Source organism: Stylophora pistillata, chromosome 10, assembly GCF_964205215.1.
Source record: "Stylophora pistillata chromosome 10, jaStyPist1.2, whole genome shotgun sequence".
In the NCBI taxonomy this organism is placed as follows: domain Eukaryota; kingdom Metazoa; phylum Cnidaria; class Anthozoa; order Scleractinia; family Pocilloporidae; genus Stylophora; species Stylophora pistillata.
This window is the reverse complement of record NC_142528.1, coordinates 9,305,151-9,330,341: the sequence shown is the minus strand read 5'-3', so window position 1 is coordinate 9,330,341 and position 25,191 is coordinate 9,305,151. Positions and strand designations below refer to the sequence as shown.

The 25,191-nt window shown below is 39.7% G+C and overlaps 3 protein-coding genes and 1 pseudogene across 3 annotated transcripts; 1 reads left to right on the top strand and 3 right to left on the bottom strand.

The window, feature by feature from the left end:
- Positions 1-655: 655 nt before the first annotated feature.
- Positions 656-4,262, bottom strand: LOC111347586 (BTB/POZ domain-containing protein 6). Its single transcript, XM_022954821.2, has one exon. The coding sequence runs from the start codon at positions 4,168-4,170 to the stop codon at positions 2,842-2,844; it is 1,329 nt and encodes a 442-aa protein (XP_022810556.2). The 5' UTR covers positions 4,171-4,262; the 3' UTR covers positions 656-2,841.
- A 567-nt stretch (positions 4,263-4,829) lies between these two features.
- Positions 4,830-5,738, top strand: LOC111318977 (uncharacterized). Its single transcript, XM_088736948.1, has one exon. The coding sequence runs from the start codon at positions 4,830-4,832 to the stop codon at positions 5,736-5,738; it is 909 nt and encodes a 302-aa protein (XP_088593074.1).
- Positions 5,739-11,503: 5,765 nt separating this feature from the next.
- On the bottom strand, positions 11,504-13,269 carry LOC111347587 (BTB/POZ domain-containing protein 3-like; annotated as a pseudogene).
- Positions 13,270-13,325: 56 nt separating this feature from the next.
- Positions 13,326-16,015, bottom strand: LOC111347588 (BTB/POZ domain-containing protein 6). Its single transcript, XM_022954823.2, has one exon. The coding sequence runs from the start codon at positions 15,927-15,929 to the stop codon at positions 14,562-14,564; it is 1,368 nt and encodes a 455-aa protein (XP_022810558.1). The 5' UTR covers positions 15,930-16,015; the 3' UTR covers positions 13,326-14,561.
- Between the last annotated feature and the right edge of the window lie 9,176 nt (positions 16,016-25,191).

Here is a 25,191-nt window from a genome sequence, read left to right as displayed (position 1 = left end):
TCAGAATTTGTTACGTAATAAAGGTGATTATTCTGGTTTCGAAATAATTCAAGACGTTGATCATTTACAGTCATGTCGGACAGAATAGAAAAACAAGAGTCACCTTTCTGTGACTTGCGTCGGTGTAAAATGGTACAAAAAGTGCTGGGAAATGATTGGAAAGCACACGGACAGATATTTGCCTTGCCTTTAAATTGAGGGAAAACCCCCGTTTTCGTCTTTTCTCGCGTCATTCCTTTTTAATTTAACGCAGGGAGACGTCGTTTCCTTTGCCATATGCACATCTTCAAAACAGTGCAGTCAGCCGATGAGATCGTCGATCTAATTGTTAAGCCTCATACTGACTGAATATGCGGGGGATAACCTTCTAAAGAAACTGTGGTGCAACGTTGGTGAGGGTACAACAAGATAATTTGGTATTATTAACGTAAATTGGCCGCCGTAAAGATTTTCTTGAGCTAACGTTTCAAGCGTAGGCCCTTCGTCAGAGCAAAACAAAGGGCTGAAACTCTTACGGTGGCCAATTTACATTATCGACTCCGCCAGTTGATAACACCAATACATTTAATAGCTTCGGCTTACTTTTATCCAATTTCTTTTGTCTCAATCGTAATGCTTGTACTAAGTCGTCCTGGCTGAGTTTGCGACAAAAATATTTCACAAATAATATTTATTAGTTTGCAAGCTTACTAGTACGTATTTGCCTGAAATTCCTTTCGATGTATACTTTCAAATTGGACCTTTTACATTTACAAGCAAGCAGAAAAAAAGAGACAAAGCAAATGGTTAATTCCACTGAATAAAACAACATTTAGCCACCAGAAACTTCGTCTGCCTAGTTAAAAATCATTATTCTCTTTATAAACTTAAAGGTTGTCTAACTGATTCTTGAGTATCCCATTTGACAAATGTTCTGGATCAACTTTGATAGGTCCGGTACTTAGCTATTTCACTTGTACTTCTATATTTGTCAGTGTTTGTCAAAGGATTCTCATAGGTATACGCCATCCTCGGAGACCCAGGGGTTGTGGGTCGATTTCAAGTTAGGGCATGAAGAGCCCCTGGGGACATTGTCTTACAAGACTAGTTCCAAACGGTCGTAGTCGTTCTGCCATCTGATTGGTGCCAGAAAATCTTTGTGTTTTTCTACCCAATCAGAGTGAAGTGTGCTTTAGAGTCCTTTCCTGTGTTTTAACACGGACAAATACTAGTAGCTCAGTTGCTCGCTATGTTTGTTCGGACCTTGCGACGGAGATTTGCTTGAGGGGAAAAGTTTCAGTCTCAGCACACAATGTGAGAGAAATCGATCAGATTGTCCGCGAAAATCTTACCGGAAATTATAATGAATACTTTCGCAAGTATCACTAGAGAACGTGTTTTAAAGTTTGCGAGGTTTGTATACAACACGATGGTTGCAGTCATTGATATGTCGCTTTAAACGTTAAACGAGCTTTAAGCTTAAATCTTTCTAGATTTTTTGCATAATTTGCTGTGACTGAAACTTTGCCAATCCCGGGAAGTTATTTCGTCGCACGGGCCACGCAGGTATGTCGAGCAACTGGCACTTGCGCAACTTTCCGAACTGTGCGTGCCGAAATCTAATCCCATCTTCGCTTGAAAAAAAACAGAGAAGCTAAGCGTGGAAACTTTTTCTTATTAGATGTGGGTAGATGGCCCAGTACTACTAAGCTGACATTTGCAATAAAGCAAACCCGCCCTTTCCATCCAATATTTCTTGGTCTTTGGTTTTGTTTTTCCCATTTGAAAACAGCATCGGATCGATTCCCAATGATCAAAGGTATTTAACTTGGTCTTCAACAATCGACAGAAGAGGTGAAATGACAATGACCAAGGGACAAGAAGAGAATCCGTGGCCTTCCTAGCTCAAGAATTTCAACACTCTGGGCAGCAGTTGAAAGATTAAACTCTTTCCAAACCCCTTCGGTAACTGCCCGAAAACATCTCTCCTTCCCACGATGTTCTCGTTAATAAGTTTTTGTTCAGATTTTAATTAGCTAACCGGAAACACAGCTATGCTTTCTCTTCGCACTTGCTGGAGGTCGTCCACGAACTTAACGTTCTCTGCAACCTTGGCCGTATTGTGAACGACTTTACTACTAAGATTAGATTTTGGCGCGCACAGAAAGCAAAAAGCTACGTAGGCGAAAGCGCCAGTTGCTCCACATACCTGCGTGGCCCGTGCGACGAAATAACTTCCCGGGATTGGCAAAGTTTCAGTCACAGCAAATTATGCAAAAAATCTAGAAAGATTTAAGCTTAAAGCTCGTTTAACGTTTAAAGTGACATATCAATGATTGCAACCATCGTGTTGAATACAAACCTCGCAAACTTTAAAACACGTTCTCTAGTGATACATGCGAAAGTATTCAGTATAATTTCCGGTAAGATTTTCGCGGACAATCTGATCGATTTCTCTTACATTGTGTGCTGAGACTAAAACTTTTCACATCAAGCAAATCTCCGTCGCAAGGTCCAATAAAACATAGCGAGCAACTGAGCTACTAGTATATGTCCGTGTAAAAACACACAAAAGGACTCTAAAGCACACTTCACTCTGATTGGGCAGAAAAACACAAAGATTTTCTGGCACCAATCAGATGGCAGAACGACTGCGACCGTTTGGAACTAGTCTTGCAAGACAATGTCCCCAGGGGCTCTTCATGCCCTAACTTGAAATCGACCCACTGCCCTTGGGTCTCCGAGGATGGTAAATACCTGATCATGCGAGAAGACAGATCCAACTGATCCAATACTGCTTGACCTAACAGACTTTCACTAGGTTCTACGTTGACAGGAATGGTTCGGGCAACCTTAGAATTTCTACTTGGAAACTGAAAACAAAATTCCAGGAAACTGTCCTCCTGTTTCATTAGTCCCATTATTGACATCAGGTGCCGAGTTACGAAACGTAAATCGCACTCCCTCGCACTGCACTGGTGTTTGCCCTTTCCCGCCGTGCCACGATGAAGGGCCGTTAATGAGCGACTTTACCTTGTACTCTTTATTTGCCTTCAAAATAACTGGACGATCGAACATTACATCAAAGCCGTAATAAGCATGCGTATCGCTTTTTTCTGATGCATAATTTCCTGCTCGACTCACAAGCGAAGTGTTGCCTATGGGATCAACAATGTCTGTTGTAACTGTATACTTGCCACCTTCGGAGCCAAAATGCTGAACTCCGTAAAGTTTAACAGGCTTCTCGACAGTGAGAATGATAGAGTCAGCAGTCCCACTGTAACGCCAGGAACCCCGCGGCGCTGGCGCACAAAACGTTTGAAATCTGAAGCATCGGTGCGTAGTAGGATCAATTCTGCAGGCTAGTAAGAACGGTGAAGGAGTAGTTAAAACACCGTTGTAATACTTTATCATGTTTCCAAACTCTTCATAACTCAAGATTCGCGAATCAAATACGACAGATGCGAAATCCTTCTGTGGTATCAACGGAAAACGTATTCCTTTGACAATATCTTCTCCAAGAAGTCGTCTCTTTATCCCTCCGTCGGAAATCATCCCTTGTCTTTCACATTCCTTTGTGGCCCAGTGATCAACAGCTTTGAACAGTTCCACTTCCTCTACATTCAACCGTTCTCTCTTCACTAAAGATTCTACAACAGATCGCTCAACTGAAACAAATTCGGCTGAAGTCATCGCTTCTTGGGTCTGCTTCTCAATTAATTCCCAGCATCGATCTTCTAAATCTTTATCTTCGAATTTCTGTGCGTGCGGCAGAATACAAAACACGTTCGAGGCCTTCAGGTTGTCGCGAAGATACTCTGTGCATTTCTCGGCGAGCGAAGGCACCATGTATTTATTCGCCAAGTACAACACTTGCATCACATTATATCCTGTTAAATTCACTTTGTCACTGTACAAGAAACAGAACAGCTCCAATAGACTCTCGTACTCACAGTCAGGCAGCTCAATAGAGTCTTTGTTCTCAGCCATTTGACCATAAAACATGGCAAAGAACACAGGACTACTGATTGCGAGAACAAACTTGTGAGCTGGGATCACCTTAGTTTCGCTTTCACCAGTCGACACAGGAACGACAAACTTCACATCACTCAGCAAATCGTTGTTGAAAATGAACGCAGTTCTTTCGACGAGAGTTGGAAGTTTCGTTTGCCAATTATCTTCAGCAGCCATTGCTATGTTTGTTCTTGGTTCTCTTCACAAATGAAATCCTATATACTATGTACCTTTGCTGCAAAGGGAAACAGTTCATGCAACACAGTTGTTCCTCGAGTCACGCAAGAGTAAATTCCTTGTTTCCAGGCCCTCCGAGTCTTTGCACGCGAAGTAATAATAGATCGGTTTCAGTCACGTGACCGATATTTTTATGCGCCGCCATGTTTGTGCACCTCGCAGAACGTAAACAACTCGAAGTAAGATGGTTTTATGCTTGATTTTTGGCTGCGGAACGAAAAGTGGAAGAGATGAAGGTGCTCAGTTTTCAAAATTTCCTGAAGTAATAACTAACGAAGGGGAAGAAGCAAGAAAATTGTCAGAATTGAGAAGAGAACGATGGATTTCGGCGATAAGTAGAGACGACTTGACAGAATCACATAAAAAAACATGGTCGCGTCTGCGGGAAGCATTTTGTTTCGGGTAAAGCAGCGAAAAGGTGGGATAAGTTCAATGAAGACTGGGTGCCATCGTTATGCTTAGGGCATGGGAGAAAGCTCTCTGGAAAAAAGCTAGAGGAAAAGTTACAGTCCTCTGCAAAGCGAGACGAAAGACGACGACTTCGAGAGAAACTAAGAGTCGAAGCTCAAGACAAACTACGGGAGCAACTCCGGCAAGAAATGGAAGCTAAGAAGCAAAAAATCAATGAACGGGGGATACAAGTGGAAGATATTGGTATCGAGAACATTTTTGATACTGATATGGAGACAGGGGTTGCGACTCAGACAGAAGAGTTCGACTATCTGTTTGTAAATGCTGAGAAACCCTTCGAAGAGAACTGGTTTGTCGGGGTTGACGAGAAAGTTGCTTTCTACACAGGAATATCAGGATTTAATGTCTTAATGACTGTGTTCCGACATGTTTCACCTCATGTTAATCGCAAGTCAATGATTCTTTCAAAGTTTCCAGAATTCATTTTAACACTTATGAAGTTAAGACTGAATGCTCCCATGCAAGATTTGGCCTATCGTTTTGGTGTGTCACGTTCGACCGTTTCTAGAATTTTTCTAGCGTGGATGATTGTTATGGATTGTAGATTGGCACCGTTAATTGTTTGGCCTGATCGTGCTGACCTTTGGAGAACAATGCCCAAATGTTTTCAATTTTCTTATGGAAACAGAGTTACTGTAATCATAGATTGTTTTGAGGTGTTTACCAACAGACCATCAAACCTCTATGCTCGAGCACAAACTTATTCTTCTTACAAAAGTCACAGTACTGTTAAAATTCTTATTGGGATCACTCCTCAAGGAAGCGTATCATTTGTATCTCAAGCTTGGGAAGGGAGAACCTCTGATAAACATCTCACAGATAACTGTGGGATACTAAATAAACTTGTACCAGGAGAGTTAGTCATGGCAGGTCGTGGATTCACTACCCATGAAAGTATTTTAATGCAAAGAGCAGAGTTAGTGATCCCTGCTTTTACTAAAGGTAGGGATCAGTTAGATCCAATAGACGTCGAAAAAACAAGGGGCATAGCGAATGTGCGAATTCATGGTGAACGTGTAATTGGACTCCTTTGGTGAAAGTACACTATCCTCTCAAGCATTCTTCCAATAGAGTTCTTGGCATGTGATAAAAGAAATGAAGAGAATGCAAAGCCAATGATAGACAGAATTATTACCATCACTTCTGCTCTAACAAATTTGAGCCCAGGCATTGTACCATTTCATTGATTACTGCATCTTATTTATCAGTCAATTGAAAACACCCTCAACCCCCCACCTACAATTAGGGAGTGCAGGTAAATCTAACAACTGTTGGCTGAGGAGCTAATGTAGCATTAGTACCATCAATCCCCAGGGGGGAGTTAAAATTGTCAAAATTTTCCTGGGGGGAGTTCCAATCGCCTGACGCATTTTATTGACACAGCAAAGACACATAAGTTTTAATAATTATTTATTAATATTTGGATACCAGAATTCATTTAAAATATCTATGTAACAACCAGTTTCTCACAATTTGTATTTGCCTTTTATTTGACTGTTCTGGTTGAATGATTACCTATGTAAATAGTGCCTAAATAAGAACAAGTGTGATTTTCATATGACTGTGAAACAATTACTAATAGTCAGTGTTTATTAGTGTCTAGAAGTCATATTCAAACAAAATAAAACAATGTGTTTTTATTGGCTCAGGGTCTATTAGTGTCTGTTAGCCTAGTAACTATTTCATGGTCAAATGAAAGCCACTCAATTAAGTAGTAACTGTCTAGATTTTATTTCAAGGATATAGGTGTAAGCACTCTAAAATGCAAATTTCATAACAATGCATTTACAAACAGATTTTGCATGCCCAAGTAATTCAAATGGTAGGAAACAAATCCATAATGCCAGATTGGAGACATCTTATTAAATGTGATCTCATTTTAGAAATGTTGAAGGTGACAGTTAATGGGTTTTGTCCATACACAAGACAAGTTGCAAATGCAATGGAGAATACTCCGCAGTCACTTCCATTTTGTTGTTGTTGTACATGATGTTATGCACTCCCTTTGAATTTCCTCCAACTAAATTTTCAGCCAATTCTTGGAGTTTCTGAGATATTGGTGACATCATACTATCAAGAATAATGACGTAACCTTGTGCACAATCAATTGAGGTCATGCAAACCCAGTGATTATTGTTTATATGTAAAATCTGAATAAAATCACCAGTCATGACATCAAATTGTCTCACAGCTCCTAGAGTTGGTCTCTGAAATCCTTTGATGTTTTTGTCTATTTGAGACAACAATGTTTGTGCCTGGTGAATGATAACACAATCCAGCCATCCAAGAGGATCTCTTATAAGATCATATTCACATTGTCTCAAAGACCCAAGTTTTGCATATTTGTTGCATTGTGGAGAAACATTTTGTACTGTCTTAATAAATATAACATTACCACTATCAGGAGTTGAACTTGAACTTGATTTATTGCCACTGGTATGCTGGGGAATGGGGTTTGACTGACTAGCACTGGTGGGCTGAGGAGTGGGGTTTGACTGACTAACACTGGTGGGCTGAGGAGTAGGGATTGACTGACTAACACTGGTGGGCTGAGGATTGGTGTTTGACTGACTAACACTGGTGGGCTGAGGAGTGGGGATTTACTGACTAACACTGGTGGGCTGAGGAGTGGGGTTTGACTGACTAACATTGATGGGCTGAGGAGTGGGGTTTGACTGACCAACACTTGTAGAAGACTTGGATGAATTAGTTGATTTGTTGAGAAGCGACTTTTGGGTAATTACACAAGAACTACATACCCACGATATGCTGTTCCTAGGTATGCGCTTATAATTAAGGCAGGCTAGGTGAAAAAATGTTCCATTTTCACAGGCACCACTCTTGCATTCTAAAAGTTTGTCTGATGTAGTAGCTTAAGTTTGACAACTACAAATGGAGTCAAGCTTCATTGCCCTGTTCACTGTGTCTTTCTGTCGTTGAGCTGGTTTAAATTTAGGTAATACCCTGCAGTTTGGACAGTACCATGTTTTAGTTACACTTTCAATCCCTAGACAGGAAAGATGGAATTCCTTGACAGGACAATCGGCATTGCAGCACTTCACAGTTCCTTCATCCTTTACAGATCTACATTAGCATACTTTACATTTTGATGAGTTCTTAACGAATGGGAGTGCATCAGACCTTCTGGTTGACCATCTACCCAATATTTCAGGGAGTATACACACCCTCCAAAAGTTCTCCAGTTTAGGCACCACAGAATCCCAGTGAGGTTTATCAGGTAGAATGCGCTGATGCACAGGCATAACTTGATCTAATACAACGGCACAAACAACAAAATCACAAAAAGGGCGCTTGGTAGTAAACAGTTGTTGCTATACTTGATAATAATATGGGTGATCATGAGGTAAAGTGTAGCACCCCTGACTTGCCTTTGTAAGACAGGTATTGCTTTTCTGTACATTGCTTTCAAAGTCACAATTCTCTAGACATAAGGGACACTTAACCTCACCTATACCTTCACCACAGCAATCACATTCGCAGAAGAAATCGGGAGTTGCATGAAGCCAAGGCATATCTTCATTAATTACAAGGCCACACTCTTTCATTTTGAAATTGACATGATTGGTCTTCATCAACTCCTCATAAGTGCGAATGGCCAAAGCTTCATGCCTACAGCCATGTTCTGTAGCTTCTGTTGAAAATTTAGCTAGTTCTAGATAACAAATCTGTTTTATCAATGATTGAGAAGGTAGGGCAGGGTTTGTGTGACAAGCTGATTTACTTTGTGAGGCACCTATCCTGCCTGCTCGGTGTTTGAAGAAATTTATACCCTTTGCTTGTTTAATTCTGTCTCTCTCAACTTGATCAATTTTCTCTTTAGTAATGTCAAGCTTTATGGACATGCAGACTTTAAGTAATTCTGGATATGATAGCTCTAAGTATTTTTTGTCAAAAAGATCTGTAACTGTAGTGATGTGCCGACTTGACTTGACGTAGCTTTCAGCATATGGTTGAACAAGACTTAGTACAAAAGGCTTCATTTTGCATTCACTAAAATGAAAAGAGCGTCCATATCTCCCTGAGTTGGTACTGAAACTGATTTATCTTTGATTTTGGATTTCTTATTTTCTTTATAAAATTGTTCACAATCATCATTCATGAGATTCTCAATATTTTCATCAAGTTCAGACTTAAGTTTCTTAGCAGATTTGAAATTTATATCTCTCACCCTTGCATATTCAACATCTTTAACTAAAGGGGGAAGAATCCTTGGCGTTTCTGTAAACTGCTGTAAACTCTTTATTCGCACTATTTCAAGAGGTTACTACAGATTATAATAATAATAATAACAATAATAACGGTTTATTCACAGTATATCCACATAAAAAGGTGTGGCTCTTCATCTGTGAAGGCCTTCGATACTAAAATTTAATATTAAAACTAATTTATAATGACTAACTAAATTGTAATAAAAACTATACATGAAAGTAAATATGCAGAATATATTGGTTGGTGGTGGTGGTTGTTTCTATATCTTTACAAGGAAGACAAAGCGCGCGCCTTCAAGAACGCCTTGCAGAGCCTGCAGTATTCTTTAATATCTGTGCAATTCCTTATATTTGCTGGCAATTCGTTAAAAATCATGGCTGCTGAATGCTGAAAGGTGCCCTGTACAAATGGAACATAAAGCCTTAGAGCAACACTGGAACGGAGATGCCTAACGGGTTTAACGACTTGCAAATTTAAATGGGAGGGCCAGTTATCAGAATACAGTGCTTTAAAAATAGTCTTTAGTAGTGAGTAGTCCCTTAGCTCCAGGATAGGTAGCCAGCCAAGATCCAAAATGGTAGATATACTGTTTACATATTTACAAGTGATGAAACTAGCCATAGCGAACTGGAGCCTTTGTAGTCTAGCTGAGAGGAACTTTGGTAGTGGATAACAAACAATGTCACAGTAGCTTATTTTAGACAGAATTAATGTTTCTACCAAATGTTTCCGTAGTTTAAAATTAGTAAAGTTCCTTATTTTTTTATAAAAGTCAGAATATATAAAAAACAGTAAATTACATCAATAATCAAAAGTAAAATGTGCACAGTGACCAAACTAGCATAGCTTTCGAGTTGGCCACTGTCACGTATAATTAACTGGTGTATCTTAACATTTACACAAGACTTACTTTACTTCGTGTCAGCGTAAAATGGGGCAAATCCGGCAAGAAATGCCGACAATAGGTTTTTGTACTTTTGAAAAGAAGGGAAAGTCCCACGGAAGTACAGAGGTCTTCATTTCGTTTTGTACCACGACGAAGAGGTCTTTGTGTGACTCGCGTCAGCTAAGAATGGTGCAAGAAATGCATGCTGACAATAGCTTTTTGTATTTTTGAAAATAAAGGGAAAGTCCCACGGAAGTAATGCGATTTTCATTTCGTTTTATCAGACAACGAGGAGGTCAGATGAAATGAGACTTTCCTAAGCCTATGAACCAAGGGAAACCCCCCTTTTTGGCCGGTTTCTTCTCAACTGCAATACAATATGTGTTTGTTTTTCATCCTTACAATTATTTTTTTCATTTGAAGCAAGGGGTCGTCATTTTCTTTGCGAACTGCACACCCCCAGAACAGTGCAGCTTGCAATTTCCAATGAGCTCGATAGGATGGTAGGTCTATGCGTGATGTAAAAAATGAAACCTTCGGCTCACCATTGTCTTAACTTTTGTAGTCGCAATCTTATGCTTTGTTATCAATTTTCTCAACTGAATTCATGTTCATTATGAAAGATACCACTTTTCACGAATAATACCTACCAGTTTGGAAGCTCATCGATAAGTTTTTGTATCTAATTCCTCTGGAGCCTTAACGCGATTTTCTTTCTTCTTCTACTTTACTCATTTATGTTTGTTTTTTTTTTAATTTTTAATACGAAAACAGGCTCACGCAGATCATTCAACTTAGTAAACACATCGTGATAACTCACAGCATGAACGTTTTGAGCAGTTTTGTAATTCAAGTACCTCCATCCGATATTTCTTATTCCCTGCTGATCTCTATTGCTTTTCCTTGGTAAATTTTATCAATATTGGAAAATTCGAAAGTGACAAACTATTCGGGCAAAATCCAATTGAATTACCGTGACGCACGGGCATGTTGATCATTGACAGCAGCCATCCACTAGTGTGAAAACGTAGTTTTTCTCATTATTTTCTTCTGTCCGCACTTTTTCACCATTTCACCACGACGATTTATAAGAGAGGATTTTTTTTCGAAAGCTAAGGGAAGGGTTCCGAGTTTTGAGAAGTTAAGAAACAGTTAAAAATTCGAAGAAAAGCCGGAAAAAATAATTAAGCCGGTTCTTTGGCAACGGGAACGGAGGAGATGAAAACTGAATTTAAAGTTTATGTTACGAGCGTCGAGTCTATGAAACGTTTTTCAATTATCCCGTTACTACATCTTGCGGGTGGATTCTAGGTTGATATTAGAGTGGAATTTTATGTATTCGCAGCTTTTTTTTTTCATTCTTTTGTCCCTTGTTTTCAGGCTATGTTCATGCGATAAATTAATCTTGTACAGCCACATCTTGCCCCAAATACGTCAATTTGAAAGGCATTGAACAGTAATAAGCCTTGAAAACTCACACATCGCATACTTGAATCTGGGAGGGGGTAGGGCCTGAGGAATTTTGGTTTTCTCACAATAAAATTTACTTCTCCACACCCCCCAAAGTCTCTGCGGAATTCTAACGATTTCCCCTCGTGTAATGGATTAACTATTACAAAAGCATTCCAACATTTGTGGCGACTTATTTTCTTCTGAACACGTTAAAGATCTCAAGGGATAAAATGATGCATTCAAGAATTTTTATTTTCAACCACTGTAAGCAACAAAACAATCCAAAAATTATTTCCTCACCTCCGACCTATACTTTAAGTTCGACTAAATATGAAAGCTGGAAATTGACCCACTCTTGTTTCCGAAGTATTACTTTTACTTTCCACTGAGGGCATAAAATTGACCTGCACTCCTCGGAAATTAAGAGACGTTTGTCCCTCTTCTCCACACCATGATGAAGGACCCTTGATAAGCGACACAAGCCTATAACTTTCATGAGCCTCTAAACGAATTGGAAGATCAAACACTGCATCAAAGCCATAATAATTATCAATCTCGTCCTTTTTCGAAGAATATGTTCCTGATTCCTTTCCGAGACAAGAACTGTGGGCTGTAACTTTAACCTCGGTACTGGAAACAGTAAACTTTCCATACCGTCTGAGCCAAAATGCTGAACACCGTGTAACAAGATTGGCTTGTTGATTGTAAACTCAACACTGTCAGCTCTATCTTTGTAACTCCAAGTTACCCCCTGACCAACTGGCAGACTGAACTTTTCAAAACCGGATACATCGAAATAAAAGGCTCCTAGCGGTATCCCTAAATAGCAAGGGAGATTTTAAAACCCCGCTGTAATGTTTCATCATGTTTCCAACCTGACAGAAAATCCTTTTGTGATATCAGTGGAAATCGTATTGCTTTAAGAATCTCCTCACCAAGAATTCGTCTCTTTGTTTCTCCATCAGGAGTTAACCCTCGCCTTTGAACTTCTTCTGTGGCCCAGCGATCGACTGCCTTGTACAATTCTACTTCCGTCACGTCCAACTCCTCTCGCTTCACAACAGATTCAACTACAGATCACTCAACTGTAACAAATTCCTCTGACGTCACAACTTCGTCTCTGTGCTCCTCAATTAAATTACTTTCCAGCATCGATCTTCTAAATCTTTATCTTCAAATTTCTGTGCGTGTGGCAGAATACAAAACATGTTCGAGGCCTTCAGGTTGTCACGAAGGTACTCTGTGCATTTCTCGGCAAGCGAAGGCACCATGTATTTGTTCGCCAAGTACAACACTTGCATCACATTATTTCGACTTAAATTCACTTTGTCACCATACAAGAAACGCAACAACTCCAACAGACTCTCGTACTAACAGTCAGGTAGTTCAATAGAGTCTTTGTTTCCCCGCCATTTGACCATAGAACATGGCAAAGAACACAGGACTACTGATAGCGAGAACAAACTTGTGAGCTGGGATCACCCGGCATCTTACTTTCCGCGCTTTCACCAGTCGACACTGGAACGACAAACTTCACATCGCTCATGCAGTAAATCGCTGTTGAAAATGAACGCAGTTCTTTCGATGAGAGTTGGAAGTTTCGTCCGCCAATTATCTTCAGCAGCCATTGTTATATTTGTTCTCAGTTCTCTTTACAAGTTAAACCCTTTTGAACTCAGTGAACTCATCCTGCGTAGGGAAACAGTTCTTGTCACACAAGTTCTTCCGCAAGGGTAAATTCCTCATTTCCAGGCTCTCCAAGTCTTTGCCCGCGAAGTTATGATAAACAAACGGTTTCGTGTAATCTGATATATTCCAAAGGCCTGAATAACATTATTGTTGGATGAATCTGACTATTCAGTCGAAATAAAAGATATAGCAGAATTACATCAAAACAGACTTCCCAGCATAACAGGGACGAAGACGTCAAAGAAAGAGTGAAGAGCGTTTATGAGAGGGGCACCACTTAGGAAGCTGCCATTTGTTAGGATCTTATTAATAGAATTACTGTTATCATTGTTATCACAATAATCATTTTATTTTCATTATTATTATCATCTTTATTATTATCGAAAAGCTCGAGAAGTAAACATAGACGGTTATTATTCTGGTTTCGAAATCATTCAAGACCGTTGTTCAGTTACAGTCCTGTCGAACAGAATAGGAAAGCAAGAGCCATATTTCAGTGACTTGCGTCCGAGTGCAAAATGGTACAAAAAGTGCTGAGAAGTGATTGAAAAGCAGACAGACGAAGTTGAATTTGTCAGAAGATGAAGGGGTCAAGAGAAACGGAATATTTGTATTTCCTTCAATTGAGGGAAAACCTCCGTTTTCGTCTTTTCTCACGTCATTCCTTTTTTATTTAACGCAAGGGGTCGACTCTTCTCTTGCCATATGCACATCTTCAGAACAGTGCAGTCAGCCGGTGAGCGCGATGAGATCGTCGGTCTAATTAACAATTATTCCACGAGCGCGCGTTGGATATGAGATGATAGATAGCCAACGAGGCGCGTAGCGCCGAGTTGGCTATAATCATCTCATATCCAACAAACGCGAGTGGAATAATTGTTTTATTAAAAACCCTACATTAAATTATTAAATTTTATTAACTTTTTAGCTCCCTTTCAATTCTAAGCTTATGCATACGCTTACCATATCGTAGTTTATGGTATATTGGCTCATATACCATAATGGCTAAGCCAATGAAAAGTCTTGAATTGCATTATCCAATGATCCAGTTTTTAATAATTAATATAAGCCTCCTACTGACTATGGGAATAACCTTCTAAAGAAACTGGTGCTGCGTTGGTGTGGGTACAACTACACTCACCCGGACGATCAGACTACACCTTCACATGTTACCCCGGGTTCAAACCATTTACTGCATTATAAACTCAGTTGATAACACCAATGAATCTGACAGCGTCGGCTCGCTTTTGTCCGATTTCTTTTGTCCCAATCGTGATGCCTGTGCTAAAGTGTCCTCGCTGAGTTTGCGACAAAAAATTTTCACAAATGATATTTATTAGTTTGCAACTTTATCGGTACGTATTTGTCTGAAGTTCCTAACGTGGTATATATTTAAACTGGACCTTTTACATTTGCAAGCAAGCAAAAAAAAGGCAAACCAAATATTTAATTCCATTGAATAAAACAACATTTAGCTACCAGAAACTTCGTCTGCGTTGTTAAAATTCATTATACTTTATATAAACGTAGAAGAATGATCCAATTGATCCAATACTACCTGACCCAATAGACTTTCACTGGGCTCTACTTTAACAGAAATGGTTCAGGTTACCTTAGAATTTCTACTTGGAACTGTAAACAAAACTCCAGGAAACTGTCCTGCTGTTTCACTGGTCCCATTATTTTCAGGTGCCGAGTTACGAAACGTAAATCGCACTCCCTGGCACTCCACTGGTGTTTGCCCTCTTTCGCCGTACCACGATTTGGGGCCCTTGATGAGCGACTTTACCTTGTACTCTTTATCTGCCTTCAAAATAACTGGACGATCGAACATTACATCAAAGCCGTAATAGGCATGTGTATCGAATAATTCTGATGCATAATTCTGATGCATAATTTCTGATGCATAATTTCCAGCTCGACTCACGAGCGAAGTGTTCGTTATGAGATCAACAATGTCCGTTGTAACTGTATACTCACCGCCTTCGGAGCCAAAATGCTGAACTCCGTAAACCTTAACAGGCTTCTCGACGGTGAGAATGATAGAGTCAGCATTACCACTGTAACCCCAGAGATTATATGGTGCACGAAACGTTTGAAATCTGTTGCATCGTTGCGTAGTGGAATCAAATCTGCAGGCTTTTAAGAACGGCAAAGGAGTAGTTAAACCACCATTGTAGTATTTTATCATGGTTCCAAACTCTTCATAACTCAAGATTCGCGAATCAAATACGACCGTTATAAAATCCTTCTGTGGCATAAGCGGAAAGCGTATTCCTTTCACAATTTCCTCTCCCAGAAGTCTTCTCTTAGTCTCCCCATCGGAAGTAACCCCTTGTCTTTCACATTCCTTTGTGGCCCAGCGATCAACAGCTTTGAAAAGTTCCACTTCCTCTACATTCAACTCTTCTCGCTTCACAACAGATTCCACAAAAGATCGCTCAATTGTAACAAATTCGTCTGACGCCACAACTTCGTCGGTCTGCTCCTTAATTACTTTCCAGCATCGATCTTCTAAATCTTTGTCCTCAAATTTCTGTGCGTGTGGCAGAATACAAAACACGTTCGAGGCCTTCAGGCTGTCACGAAGATACTCTGTGCATTTCTCGGTGAGCGAAGGCATCTTGTAATTGTTCGCCAAGCACAACACTTGCATCACATTATTTCCGCTTAGATTCACTTTGTCACTGTACATGAAACGGAACAGTTCCAACAGACTCTCGTACCCACAGTCAGGCAGTTCAATAGAGTCTATAGTCTCCGCCATTTGACCATAGAACATGGCAAAGAATACAGGACTACTAATTGCAAGCACAAACTTGTGAGCTGGGATCACCTTCTTACTTTCGCTTTCACCAGTCGACACCGGAACGACAAACTTTACATCACTCAATAACTCGTTGTTGAAAATGAATTCAGTTCTTTCGACGAGAGTTGGAAGTTTCGTTTGCCAATTATCTTCAGCAGCCATTGCTATGTTTGTTCTCAGTTCTCTTCACAAATTAAACCCTATTGAATATTACGAGCTTTTCCTGTAAAGGGAAACAGTTCAAGAGTAAATTCCTAGTTTCCAGGCTCTCCAAGTCTTTGCACGTGAAGTTATGATAAACAATATTATATCCAAATGTGCTTCGTAGAATACAAATAACGCTTTGTTGTGTAGAATCGCTGAGTATTTTTACTCGTTTATTGTATTTTGTATTACGGGCTCGTTAAAATACACAAAAAAAACGTATAATGAGATATACATACTGTTGTTAAATGGCTCTGACTATTCAATCGAAATAAAAAAATACAGCAGGATTATTGACGTTTTAAGTGTTTATCATATTTGTGCACCCATCATCAGTCCTGAAAGCTGAATGAAAACGGGATTCAGGAAAAGGTTTGGAACAAGGGAAGGGGTACCATTAACCTTTTTCAATTCCAGTCTTCGTATTTTTGTGCATCATTGAAAATAATTTTACTTTTTTAATTAGTATCAATGCGTACATCTTGCACACAGATGAGTGTGTGTACTAAGTAGCATTCAAAGCGTAACGTTTTGTACCTCAAAGACTTCCATCCGATTTTTCTTATTCTCTGCTGTTCTCGACTACTTCTCCTAGATACGTTATATCAAAAATTGAATCTGACGAATGATTTAAGAAGAAAAATCCAATAGACGGATTTTGAGCCATGTTCCCGTCGTAATACCAAATGGAGGCGGGGTAACGGGGTCGTATACAAGAGGGAGGGTAAGGAGGCAAACTTGAGAGAAAAATCTAGTTGGATCATAGATGAACAACGTGTTACTCATCTTAAATACTGCAGCTGTCTTAAGAGGGTCCGGCTATGGGGTGAAGGCTTCGAATGCTGACGGTTAGAGTATTGGCCATTACAGCGCCAACGGTCGACCCTGATGTACACAAAATGGCATATTGGAGATAAGAAATTGGCCATTTTACGGCTAACGGTTGACCAAGATTAACACAAAATGGCACAGTGGAGATAAGAAAAATCTTTACGCTCCTTTTACGACTTACGCCTTAGATATGCCTTTTTCACTATTAACTTGGGCTAAGCTTTTTTCCCAACACTTGCACTTAGTTTGGGATCGGCCTGTTTGACGAAAGAGTCCGAAAAAACAAAACAAACAAACAAACACAAAAATAAATGGCCGCCTCGTTTCCTTTCGCTTTCATAAAAGATGGAGACGTCCAGCCGTGTCATTCTGTATGAAAACATCCACCTTGAATGATTTCAACCGGAACCAGTGGCCCTCAGGGAAGTACTGTATTTATCTGCGGGGGAAAACATGCCCCTCGGGTATGCGTGACGGTTGGGTCCAGTGGAACGATGAGAACACCATCATCATTTACAATAAGAACACGAGGAGGGGGACATTACCGACAGGGATTTATGACCAGGATACGTGAGTATTCACTGTGTGGTTACCCCTTCAACCCCCAAGACCTGATTATTAATTCTTCCCTATAGCTGCTACACATTCTCTTTTAAATTAGTCACAAGAATTTAGCGTTAGATCAAGATAACAACCTCTACCTGATACGTTCGTATATTCTCATAACCTGTTTGCAGGATAATGTATGGATAGTATAGGAAGAAGTTACATGTTAATCACTTCTGGGGTGAGAAGGGTTAAGCACCTCATTCAGTTAGAAAAATTATATTTAAGCACCTTTGTACTTAAAAAGCTTTAAGTTCACCTAGAATCTTTTATCAGCTAAATGGGCAAGGGTAATCTCTCGAGCATCATAGAGGATACTTTTTAAACTAAATCCAAATCGCCTGACGACGGCAAAAAGTTGAGTGATAAAAATGCTGTGTTAATTTATCAAGTGATTGTAGGCCTCGGAAGAAACGATTTAATAACGTAAAATCCTTTAAAAGATCTCCTCTCGTTAATTTTCTTATTTATTTATTCATTTCATGCCATTTTTGCAACCGTCCTTTTTATTTTTCTGTTATTGCTACTGACGTCCTTTACAGTTAGAAACTGGTAATCAATAGGGACCCCTGGGGAGATTTTGGAGGGATCACATGGTTTTCGAGGAGGGATGGAGGGGGATCAGCTGTCGACTATATAAAGAGGGAACTAAAGAAAATTGACTTCCAACGGTGGAGGTCATGAAAATTTTGCAGAGCTTCGGGGCGGGTAGGGGTAATCAGGTAGATTTTACTTCCCCCCCCCCCCACCTCCAGGCGATAAATGATGATCTGTTCCTTATCTTATTTTAACATCATGCACTACGCATGGCAGACTCTATAAGTAATGTACTTTCTTCGCCCCAATAGACTTATCTCATACTGCTGCAGTGTTCTTGGCTCGACCCAGACTCCCATCGATTTCCCGTTGACCTCGCCATTCTATCTGATAGCTTTTGGGAGCAGGGTCTGCCAGTTGGTCAGGAGAGCGAAGGCTAGTCTAGAATACATATATTACGAAACAGAGTACTCAAAGTTCGTGATGAAAAATGATTATGGTGGCGCTCATCCCCATGGCGTGACGAGAGACCCGCAAGGGCACATGATCTTCGACTGCTATTATAGACGTAAGTTGCAAGTCATACTCTGAATTTTAAAAACAGCGATCATCATCAACTTTCTCCACGATAGCACATCATAGAAAATTGATCTTTTTTCAACAACAAATAAAAGGTTCTAATTTTTATATCATTTCATAGTTAGGATGATTAGCCCCTTTGCCTCGATCGTATCCTCTAAACTTAGTGTGATTTTAAGCCTTAAACGAGGCATAGAAGGCAAAAAAGCATGACAAAAAATAATGATGCATTTCCTCCATTTTGGAATGAGGTAGAGACTCATCCCAGATCCACTCGTTTGATGTGCCATGTGACCAAAAGACGCTGATGCTAGGAACGAGAACTTGCTCCAAGATGAGGCTTAAGAGCGAATGTTACCAACGGTCAAACATTTGGTGGCAACAGCCAAAAGATTGATTCGGCTCATATTCTCAAGTTAGGTAGGCCTTATGGTGAAACAAAGCACTGCATACTTCGTTTGGCTGAATATCGATTTATTTTCCAGAAAATCGATAATAACTGAATTTCGACCAAATGCCGCTTCTGAAGCTCAAATTTCAGACAAATCTCGGAGCGTCGCGCCACGAATTGAAAACACTTGAACCGATAAATATTACCAAATCTTGAAAAACAACATCAATAAATATGTTGACAGCAATTTGAGCAATTCTTGATCGTTTATTTACACAATCTCATTGAAATTAACCGACCTTCTTCTAACAAGATTAAAAATAGGTCAAAAGTAACCTGTTATTTAACTATGTGCTATACAAAATAATCGACTGAAAATCTGGCTTTTGGAAGGTGAAGTGTGGTTCTGTTCGATCTCTAAAGGATTTTTTGGGGAAATGATTCAGTGCGATTTAATAAAATTTTAAAGTTAGATAAAATGAGCTGATTTGACGATGCGGTGCGTTGTTCGAAAATGTTCACATTGAATCTACAGCTTATTTAACATAATATCATCTTACCGTCCATATTGCTGTATCACAAAAGGGGATTGCAGTCCTAAAATTGTTGCATTGCTCCCTCAATAGCAATAGAACGTGGCAGGATAATGAACACCTCCTGATAATGATTGTTTACAAAGCGTATCTCGGGGTTTCTCTATTCCCGCTTCGATGAAATACTTTGCGTAAGAGATCTTTGTTTAATTGTAAGTCTACAACCGAACCGTGAACCAAATGTAAGCGGAATGTTGCTAGTTCAGAAACATGTTTCTCGCGTGCAGACTAACGCTAATTTATTCAAAATGAGGCCGGTCTACCGAGATAAAACCCAAAACTAAAACATTGGACTATGAAGCAAGTGGCTAAAGGAACTAAGGTCGTGTGTTACATATACGAAACAGGAGCAAACATTTATCTAACTCCGATCATAATTTAATGTATCATAATTGAATGTTTCATGGTACTTTGGGGGATAAAGCTCATTTTAGGACAAAAAAAGGGCGAAAGATCTGCAAAGGGCATAGCCCATCATACATCACTGCAGATGTGCGACAAAGAAAGTGTAGTGTTTGAATCAGTGTTTATTTAAAGGAAGTTTTACAAGGGTCAAACCTGGAAAACCAAAACTTTCGCTGAAATGTTTGTAAAAGCCAACGTTCAACAGCTTTATATTTATACTACTTCTCTAGGGGCTACTGTGCCTTGTTAAGTTACTCGTGCCGGTAGTAAGACTACGACCCAGGTAGCACGTTCACATTTTTCACATCCACCTTTTCCCGGCAGCGGTCCGAAAAAAGCTCACATCTGGAAATAAAACCATTTCTGCGTATCTCGGAACTCAAGAAACGCTTCGAGTAATCATTGCACCAGCTGACACAGCAGACTCGAGTGCGAGTCGGTATACCTACATCAAATACTTGCATTTTGGAAACAGTGGCTTTGAAAAATCAACTCAAGTAGTTAGTTATTTAGTATTCTTGCCCAAGAAGGTAGCCAGGTAGTGAGATATCCCCCTCAAATATGGTCGGGTCCAAAGCCATCAATGCATTGTATGGCGAAATATTATAGAGCGTGGCTGATGCGTACTGAAAAAAATACTGATGATGCGTACTGAAAAAATACATAAACCTGTATGTTGTCTGGTCAGACCAGAATGTTCACTCCCATCGGGAAAAGATTGACATCTAGATTTAACCAGAAAAAAGAAAGTAAACAAACCCATGTTGTGCCTATCTCCTTAAATCCTTCCTCCCAAGATAATAAATTTAAGAAGTGAATGACCACTTCTTATACAAGACCAAAGCCAATCAATGCATCATATGGCGATATATTATTGAGCATGGTTTGATATATCAGAAGGAACTCTGAGCCTCGAACTAGAGCCTCTCGTTCACCCCAAACCAAGCTTTGCACTAAGCGAGGGACAAATTGTCATGAAATGTATGTCAGCGGGAGGATAGAATATGGCTGCTCGGCTAAGAACTAGATCAACTAGGAAGAGGAAACAATTACGATTCAATTTTTCAGCGACTTAAAAAATAATTGTAAATTATTTAAAATCCTTACCTCTACTCGAGGTAATTGTCATCTCAACCGGTTCCTTTTTACACAAAGTAAGCACCAAGTGTTTCTATAGATACTCCTCTGAATTTCATTTGGTTGGTTTGACTGTAACTCATTTTGAAAATTACATACCGTCAACAGAAGAAAATTTAGTAAGAGTGAAGGGAAGTTGAAAACTTATCAACAGTAAAATACAGTAGTATTGTAGCAAACAGAGGTTTTAATCACCGAACTAGGTTTATCTTTCGTTCTTTTTGTCCTAAAATGAGCTTTATCAAGCTAAACAATAATTTACAAATAAAAATATGAACTCAATAAGGATCTGAGTTAAATAATTGTTTGCTCCTGTTTTCTTTATGTAACACTCGACCTTAATTCCTGTGGCCACGTGCTTCACAGTCCAAAGTTATATTTTTGCGAAGTTGTCGATTTCTGTGGACCCTAATTTTGAATTAATTAGCGTTATTCCGCACACGAGAAACATGTTTCTGAACTAGCAACATTTCGCCAACATTTGGTTCTCGGTTTAGTTAAAGACTTATATTTGAACAAAGATCTCTTAGGTGAAGTAATTACAGCCTCCTTTTCAACGAAATGGAAAGAGAGAAACCCTGAGATACGATTTGTAAACAATCATCATCAGGAGGTGTTGACTATCCTGCCAGGTTATAACGCTATTATGGGAGCAATGCAACAATTTCAGGACTGCAAACCGCTTTTGTGGTACAGCAATATGGACTGTAAGATGATATTCTATTAAATAAGATGTAGATTGGATGTAAAATGCGAAACAATCGAGTTTGCGTGTGAACGTGTACATTTTCGAATAACTGACGGCATCGTCAAATCAGCTCATTTTATCCAACTTTAAAATTTGATTAAATCGCAATGAATCATTTCCCCAAAAAATCCTTTAAAGATCGAAAAGAACCATACTTTACCTTCCAAAGCCAGATTTTCAGTCGATTATTTTGTATAGCACATAGTTAAATAACAGGTTACTTTTGACCTATTTTTAATCTTGTTAGAAGAAGGTCGGATAAATTCAATTACGTTGTGTAAATAAATGATCAAGAATTGCTCAAATTGCTGTCAAATTATGCATTGATGTTGTTTTTTAAGATTTGGTAATATTTATCGGTCCAAGTGTTTTCAATTCGTGGCGCGACGCTCCGAGATTCGTCTGAAATTTGGAGCTTCAAAAGTGGCATTTGGACGAAATTCAGCTTTTGTTGATTTTCTCGAAAATAAATCGATATTCAGCCAAACGAAGTATGCAGTGCTTTATTTCACCATAAGGCCTACCTAAGTTGAGAATATGAGCCGAATCGATTTTTCGGTTGTTGCCACCATATTTTGAAAATGTTCGATTTTTAGCCACATTTCCTCTTAAACTCAAACCTTTTTAGATGATCCTCTTTCAAATGTTCACTTTTTCTCTTTTTTGGTCTTAAATGCAGCTATTCATTGTCCGCCACTAAGAAAACCTGACGATGGATTTTTAAAACCTGCTCGTCGCGGCGAAAATACTCAAACTACATTCAACGACACATGTACAGTAACGTGCAGTAACGGGTATATGCTCAAGAATCCCCCGGGACAGATGGCGACCTGTTTGGATAATGGGACCTGGAGCAAACCCTTTGTCACTGGCTGTATACGTAAGAATTGCTTTATGTGGTAAACTTTAAACTGATAGCCTATCAATTAAGCTACAATAACAATGAAAATGTCTCTTAGTGTTGGCTACTTCCACAGAAATTTGAATCAAAAATGACTCCAAATTTGCCCATGAGTAAAAGTATCGTGCACTTTTTTAAGCAGTTGCTGCAAACACTATTTCACAATTTCAACCATATGAAGACCCTCATTTTGACTCTTTCATCTACTGGGAGCGGGAAATTAATTGTCTTTAAGGGTATTTGTTCACAAGAGATTTGTCTGTGTACGATGAATTAAGCTTAGCTGTAGCCCAAGTTTGTTGACACCAGCAGTTTTAACTTTTGGCTCATATTTTCAGCCGCTTGCATGAATATCACAGCCTCGTCTAGTATGCCTCACCAGAACTGGTACAATTCAAGCAACAACAGTCTCGTTAACACATCCAAGAACTTCATGTCTCACGACCTATTCTACTGCAAAGTCGTTTGGGATAATTAGTACCCAGTCCCTCGTTGTACAGGCGAGGTCCACTACTGTTATTGAGCCTTCCAACACTCGTCATCAGCAAGTACATTGTCTCCCACTGTGAACGGTGGTATTAGCAGTGCACCGCCGCGTGAGAAAGAGACTATGTCATTTCACAAACTGTTTTCTGGAACCAGTTTCCTAGTTGGAACAGTGATTGGTGCCATAGTTGTTCTTGGATTATCAATTGTAATGGTTGTTACGGTGTAAAAGGACGTAGGACATCGGTGAAAATAGCAGCTTAAGTCAGCCATTAGCCCTTCCTACTCACATGAATCTATTTTTACGCCTGGGGGCTGGGAGGATTTGGGGAGAGGATCACATGGTTTTCAGAGAAACGAACGGGGTATTAATCATTGCCGACATTCATCTAAAATAAGCTATCTGAAAGCAAGTAAACTAACCTTAATGAAATAAACTATCCACTTAAATAAACTATCTAGAAAGTGATTATGATTAAAAGTTGTTTTCGACAGAGTCATGCAAACATAAGTTTCACATCTTCATTACCGAGCTACAAAATGCAGTCAACATTTACCTTCCCTGGAAAACAGTTAGAATTCATCCGACTGATAGACCTTGGACAACGAAGAGAATCAAGATGCCAATTAAAAAGCGGCAAACTGCATTCACCCGTAACAGAAAAGACTCCGCTTCCTATAGGCGTTTGAGGAATAAAGTCCAATGGGAAATAAGGTTGGCAAAATACCACTATTACCGTCATAAAGTAAGTGATCTTGGGCAGACGGACCCAAAAAATTGGTGGAAACAAATCAAGTTATTGACAGGTCAGGCTATACATCAGGAATGGTTCCAATAATTCCTAGGAGAAAACTGTCCAGACACTAAGGCCTCAGCTAATATGGTGAACGACCACTTTATCAGTCTGACATCAGATTTTATCCCCTTGATCCCAACCGAAGTAACCAATCAACAGGTCCCCACCGGCCTTCTATTGAGTGTCACGGAGGTGCAGGATTCTTTATCAAGCCTAAATATCGGGAAAGCAATTGGCCCTGACATGATACCTAACAGGGTCTTCAAAGAATTCGCACCTGAACTCGCCCCGCTAATTATGAACATTTATAACTGCTCACACAGGGAGGCCTATGTACCTGATCTGCTGAAGCAATCCATAATAAACCCCCTGCCCAAAGTTCCCCCCCCCCCCCACCATAAGAAATCCAAACGAATTTGAGACCCATCTCCCTGACCTGCACCCTTGCCAAAGTCATGGAAGGGTTTGCGCGCAGCAGACTGGTAGCGCAAATCTCGGAAAAACTTGACCCACGCCAGTACGCAAGGGAGGGGCACTCCACCACGGACGCCTTGATCTATATCCTACAGGCGATACACGAGGCAACAGAAAGCGGGAATTGTGGAGTTAGAATGTTCTTAGCTGATTACTCAAAGGGCTTTAACTTGATTGATCATTCTATTCTTCTCAGGGAGTTGGCATTTTTCGATACAGATACTGTGTTAATTAACTGGATTAGGGCCTTCTTGACTGAGAGATCGCAAGCTGTAAGGATTGGGAACTCTCTGTCTGATTGGAAATCACCCTGGGGAGGCATCCCGCAAGGAACGAAACTGGGTGTGACTTTGTTCGCTGTGATGACCAACAATCTTTTGCGTGACTGGCATTTGAAAATTAAATTCGTTGATGATACCACAGCATTGGAAATTTTATCAAGGAAAGGTATTAGCTTACTAAATGTAGCTGTCAATGATATCCACAAGTTTTCCATAGAACACAATATTAAATCCGAAAAAGTGCAAAGAAATGTTAATTAACTTCATGCAAAATGATAATTTTACTACAAGACCAACTGTCTTAGGTAACAACACAGTTGAACATGTGACAACTTATAAACTACTCGGTATTATTATCAGTAATGATTTAAAGTGGAGTGAGCATATTGACTATATTTCGAAAAACGCCTCGAAGCGCCTGTATTCCCTAAGGATTCTAAAAAGAGTTGGTGTT

What these genes read in the sequence shown, in the direction of transcription:
- LOC111318977 (XM_088736948.1), top strand. Translation starts at nt 4,830, where the DNA reads ATGGAAGCTAAGAAGCAAAAAATCAATGAACGGGGGATACAAGTGGAA.
- LOC111347586 (XM_022954821.2), bottom strand. Translation starts at nt 4,170, where the DNA reads ATGGCTGCTGAAGATAATTGGCAAACGAAACTTCCAACTCTCGTCGAA.
- LOC111347588 (XM_022954823.2), bottom strand. Translation starts at nt 15,929, where the DNA reads ATGGCTGCTGAAGATAATTGGCAAACGAAACTTCCAACTCTCGTCGAA.